This window comes from Schistocerca cancellata, chromosome 8 (genome assembly GCF_023864275.1).
Source record: "Schistocerca cancellata isolate TAMUIC-IGC-003103 chromosome 8, iqSchCanc2.1, whole genome shotgun sequence".
NCBI classification, from domain to species: domain Eukaryota; kingdom Metazoa; phylum Arthropoda; class Insecta; order Orthoptera; family Acrididae; genus Schistocerca; species Schistocerca cancellata.
This window is the reverse complement of record NC_064633.1, coordinates 376,120,171-376,126,170: the sequence shown is the minus strand read 5'-3', so window position 1 is coordinate 376,126,170 and position 6,000 is coordinate 376,120,171. Positions and strand designations below refer to the sequence as shown.

The 6,000-nt window shown below is 37.2% G+C and overlaps 1 protein-coding gene across 4 annotated transcripts in view; it reads right to left on the bottom strand.

Annotated features, from left to right (window-relative positions):
* Positions 1 to 216: 216 nt before the first annotated feature.
* LOC126094450 (very-long-chain (3R)-3-hydroxyacyl-CoA dehydratase) overlaps positions 217 to 6,000 on the bottom strand; it is a 174,466-nt gene continuing 168,682 nt past the window's right edge. For all 4 annotated transcript variants that reach the window (XM_049908821.1, XM_049908825.1, XM_049908822.1 and 1 more), the window contains exon 11: positions 217 to 468. In XM_049908821.1, the coding sequence (XP_049764778.1) occupies positions 386 to 468 (83 nt within the window). In that variant the 3' untranslated portion in view covers positions 217 to 385. The remainder of the gene's footprint in view (positions 469 to 6,000) is intronic.

Below are 6,000 nucleotides of genomic sequence, written 5' to 3'. Positions count from 1 at the left end.
TAGTTACTCAGAAAGGGACAAGACTAATTTACATTCCCACTACTGTCCATTCTGCAGTTGCATGTAATCTGGTATCCTGTTGTCAACAGCACTCTATACTCAGTCTGCCTTTCCAGCTAGTTCAATGAGTGTGATACTTACCTGTTAGCTGCCTTATACAACAAATTGAGAAATTTATGAATTCAGGGAAGTTACACTTGTGTAATTTCTACAATGTGAAATGACAGTTTTATTTTTAATCATTGGTTGCTTACAATAGTTTGATGTACAAAATGACTAGCACTGAAAATGATCACAGGTCCAATATTACACCACCACAGTATCCCTTCCAACTTTCATATAACCGTTTGCCACCATCACCATTCTCGTGTTTGATGCTTCGTATTCACTGTAGTTTCGATCTCCACTTTTTTGGCCCAAGCTTGCGCAATCGAGACCGATACATGTGAGACATAACTGTGTACAGCCCTATGACAGAAAAGAAAGTTAGCACTGTTTTTGTATATACACACAGAAACATAGAAAAGTTATAATATGAAATTCTAGTTATTAACACAAAGCTAAATAAAAGTAACTTTTTCTTCTGCATCAAAGAAAGTATATTATATTCAGTTATTATTTAACACTTTCGCTACAGGATCTGAATTACCTAAGGTTATATACCAGACCAAAGCCATTTTCTGTGTGTTATAATTGTTAGCCACATGGCCTGTGAAGTTAATTTCTTCAAGGGCACGTGTTATGGAATTATGCACAACCTTTAATAACAAATTAAGACCCCTTTCAGAAGAATGACATTTATTTTTTGGAAGAAATTCACAGTGGATTTAACAACATATTTGAATTGATTAATAGGTTGTTTGCTTTACCTTATATGTGTGAACAGTCCAAGCACGTGACCTTTCCATTTGGTCAACCCTTCCATGTTGTGCACCTGTTGCTCTTGGTGCATCTTTCGGTTTCCAATGTTTATCAGTGTACGTGCAACTTTATCTTTCAGTTAAGTTAAGGGTACATTTTTGTCAATTACTTGCTTTTAGGTAGCATGAGCATTGACAATTGCTGTATTTGTAAGCAGCTCAAATGCAATCTTGCAGTGCCAGTTCACTTTGCTTTGTAAAGAAGAGACATACGATAGTATCTGATACAACATGTCTATGAAGGATTTTATACAATTATATTCTAAAATTGTGGTTGCTCCTTTTCTTGAGATGGTTGCTAGCACTTCTGGAACATCTTTTGTGGTCAGACATGACATCTCTCTTGCCCTTCCATTTGCCTATGACTACATTTGTGTTACTCTGCATGCATAATATTTCATTTTTCTTTACCTTCCCTTTAACTATAGTCATTGGACTGTACTGTCTGTGTTATTCCTCAATATACCAACAAGGTGGGCTGAATGTGTTTTTGTTCAACATACGGGCTAAGGTGACAATTGTATAGTAATTGTCAATGTACAGTGTGTACAGCATTGAACAATGGATCCATCAACTCTATCACTACACTGGAGGACATGTCATGACCTGCAGGGGAATCTCCTTTTCAGTATACTTCACATGCCAGGTACAGCCTCCATGAACACACAGTTTGAGTAGCTTGAGACCGTATTTATGATGTATCCCCAGAATATACTGGTGAAACCCCAGCCTTCCCCTAAATGACACCATAGTTTCATCAATGCACATTTTCTAACCAGGACAATACCCACCCTGAAATTTGCTGATCGACAGATCAGCTAATGGTGAAATTTTTATACTGTTTGCTGTTGTTTGTATAGAAATGTCCGAAAAATATTGGATACTCAAAAGCTTTACTTACTTCATTTTTGCAAAGTATATTCTTTGACCAATATTTCTGGAGTAGTAGTAGTAGTAGTAGTAGTAGTAGTAGTAGTCGTCGTCTTGTAAGGGACTCTAAGCTCCCATGCTGCTCCTGTCTTGTGCTATCTGTTGCCAATTATTTATTCCCAATCGTTCACATATGCAATCGATTTCATTGCGCCAAGTATTCCTGGGTCTCCCCCTTGGTCTTCTCCCTGAATATTCTTAACACAATTTGGTCTTCTTTAATCCTCATCAAATGTCCAGCCCATTGCAGTCTCCTAGCATTTATAATGTTTACTGCCGTTGGTAGTAAACATAATGGTTTACTACCGTTTGTGACAGCTCATGGATTTCTATGTTGTGCCTTTTTTCCAGCATTGTGATTCATTGTCATAATATGGACCAAAGATTTTTCTGTAAACTTTATTCTCAGACACTTGTAAATGGTGGTGGTGTGTTTTCGTTAGGCTCCCATGTTTCTGCTCCACATATTAGAACTGGTCTGATGATTGTATTACATAACTTTATTTTAGTTTTACTAGTCAACAGTTTGGACCCTAAGAGATTTTATATTGCATAATAGGCTTGGTTAGCATTTTGCAGTCTCGCTTTTACTCCTACCTGCCTCTGATTGTGTTCATATATCATTGATCCCAGAAATTTGAGCTGTTCAACAGGCTCGAATTTGTGCTGACCAACTATTAGATGTGATTGGTTATCCCATTGATCTCTACATCTTTAAACTATCATGCATTTCGTTTTCTCATCACTTACTTTCAGGCCAAGTCTTGATGGTTCTGTTGCAAGCTCCACAAATAAGTGCCTAATCTCTATTTTACTGATTCCAATGAGCACTATGTCATCGGCGTATGCTAACATATTAATTTTGCTTTTCTGGAGGATCCCAGCAGGTATCAGTGTGAGTTTCCTCACAACTTTTTTTAAAGCTATATCGAAGAGAAAAGGGGGGGGGGGGGGGCAATCATCTCCTTGTCATAGCCCAGTTTTATTTTTAAAATGGCCAGACTTTAATCCATTTAGTAAAACCCTTCTTGTATTTTTATCCATGCATACTTTGCAGAGATTTATTTCTTGAGTAGGTAAAAAAAAAAAAAAAAAAAAAAACAACAACTACTCTTGGTGACAATCATTTTCAAAACTTGGGTCATCAAAAAACAATAGGTAAAAATCCAGTTCATTGCATCTTCCTGTCAGTTTTGTCTTCACATGATCAGCAATGCCCTCATTACAGGTTCTGGTAAAAACTTTCATATTTACAGTTACATCATGCCAAGGAACTTTGGATAGGTCTCTTTGAAGCACAGTTGCTGAGGAATAATTTTCACCATACATAGCTTGTCTGGCATGTACCTCACATATTTTGTTGCCCATGTGACTACTCCATGAATCAGTAAGTAACAAAAAATCATGTTCTTTGATGTACAGTTTCATTACAGACTGCAAATACTGTCAGTACAGGTCTTTCACTGATTTTTCTTACTTTGAGCAGGGGGGCAACCATATTTCTGTGTTCCAATTCCTAACATTCAATTTCTTTAGCAGCCCTCAATCCAAATTTGTTTCCAACTTCCCGCATACATGAGAACATGTACGGCAGGAACTCATTGCAGAATGTCTCAGTATATTGTGCTGTACACGAATGTGTAGTTTTCGCCAAATTTCTCTTTCGCATGAGACTGGTCTATGTTGATGCATAGTTACAACTCATCTGATTGGTATTAATAACAAATTTTGGACTGCAATTGCCCATTATCAATACTATTTCTTTTCTGAACCATTTCACTGCTTCTAGTGTTATGACATCATTTGCACTAATGAATTTAATCACTTTCTCTGAAACATTCTATGTTTCATTTTAAAATTCTTAGTCCACTTCCCACTTGCAAAGAATGAAAAGTTTTCAGATAAATACGAAATGGCAATAGTAATCACACATTGTTGCAGTTAGTGTACATACTGTCACTTGTTCTTGGCACATCCAGGAACCCTTAAATTTTTTGTTTCAATTTGAGATAGCTTGTTGAATTTAGTACCTCCTCGTTTTACGTCTTGTTTTCTTTTCTGCATAAATGGGAGTAAACGTATTGTTGGATACTTTTCAGTGAGTAATTGGGATGGGCTTTGGCAAAGGCAACTGCTTTTACTTTTGTTAATCTCCTCGTAAATAAACAACAAAGTGTAAGACATTCACAATAGTTATTCTCATTTCATTATCAAATTCCTCCAATCTTTCATCATTGCTTTTGCTGGCTGATAAATTTGCATTGTAGCACATTTTAAAAGCCGCAAATGCAAGAGGAAAACACATAAAAGAGGGAAAAAAAAAAAAGAGCTGAGTAACAATCGATCAATGATCTTGAACCCATTGGAGTGGTTAAACATAGACTCAAATTCCCAAGGGTAATTTTAGAATAATTATAGTTTTAATAATGCAGAATAAGATTGAAAGAAAACAAGGGATTATAAATAAAAGAAAAGTCAAGCAAAATGAGGATCAGACAACGACTGCAACAACATGGATAAAAATATAAGATGATGGAAAGAGAAGAAATAGCATTTGAATCAAGTAAATCAATAAAAATAATGATGGATGGAATTTTGCTAAACATCTAAAAGGATTGGAACCTATCACCTCCAGCATAACAATCTTTTACACTAACCACTAGACTACAGTAAATGAGGAAATGAGGGCCAAGCAGCACGACTGATTGCATGATCAGATACCTGGGACCATAACCGATACCACAATATACCAGGGTGGTCGCAAAAAGTCAATTCAATCACTGGGTATCCTTGTGTGCCATGGTCAAGGGAAACACAGGTCTGGGATATGTCAACAAATACAGGATGCTTTGGTAGACTTTCTGCACATTTTGTAACCTATATAGAAATGTGCACAAAATCTCCAACCATTACCCCTGACAGCAAGTAAGCCCATATATGGTAGTAGAAATAAAGAAATCTTATCTTTCTCCCCCCCCCCCCCCCCCCTCCCCCAACATAAAAACAGTCGTTTCCTTGAGACCAACGAAAACTCTGCATTACGAACATCCTGGGCTCATTACAGTTACAGCAAAACCATTTGTTGAATTCATACAAATATTATGTATAATAATCCATATTCAAAGAAAACATGTTTTTGACAGAGTATTTAAACAAACAAGATCAAGACTTGCAAGGTTTTCTGTGTCCTTTAACTGTAAAGTGGCAACAAAAACTGTACCAATTTATTAAGGCTTTTGTGGCTACTTGTTGACAAATTGTCTGGTGGCTTCTGTCTTGAATTATTTGTCCAACATATGTTTGATGATTTTTCTGGTGTTTCCCCAGCATGAACGACTGGGATTGTCAAAGCTTCACCCTCTATTGCTGGTGGGGGAACTTGAGTTGAGCTTGCAACCACATATTATATTTACTTGTTGTGCCAATAATCCAAGGGCTTTTCCATGGTCACTACCACTGCAGTTCTCTCCTTGCTAGCTGCAACAGTCATTCACTGCAGCATAGGAATCCATGATCTATTCGCCTCAAAGCTTTTTTCCCCCCTTCCTTTATTTTTGAAGCTATTGTCAAGTTTACATATTTATATAGCTTCCCTGAACGTGTGGGTGTGAGAGTTCTCTTCTACAGTAAGAACTTCTGTGTCAGCAAATTTTACTATGTAGTCGGTCTCTCACAGCAATGGCACTTATGTTTGGTGATCCTGGTGTTGGCTGGCTGTCCACTCACTCCAACATAGACTTTAGCACATGTGCAGGGTATGTGGGATTTTTCCGATGTTGCAAGTGGGTCCTTTACTGCCTTTGCCAATCTTAACTACTCTTTGATCTTCTTGTTGGTTTATAAATAGTCTTTACATTGTATCTGGACAATATACGACTGATTCTGCCTGTCACTCTGGGAATGTATGGCAGAAAAACTCTATGCAGCATTTCTTTTTCTGATGTTGCACTTCACCGATTGTTTGGTTCTTTGACACTGCTCCTGAGAATGCTTTATAGGTGTTGCATCTCATGTCCGAGTTGCTGTGGCTCACATATTTTGTTTGTGTTATAAGCAAATTGATCATGCCACATGCATAAAGGAGTCGGGACATTTCACTGAGAAGCTAAAACTTGAAACAAATGACATCCTGGTTAGCTTTTTTGTTGTT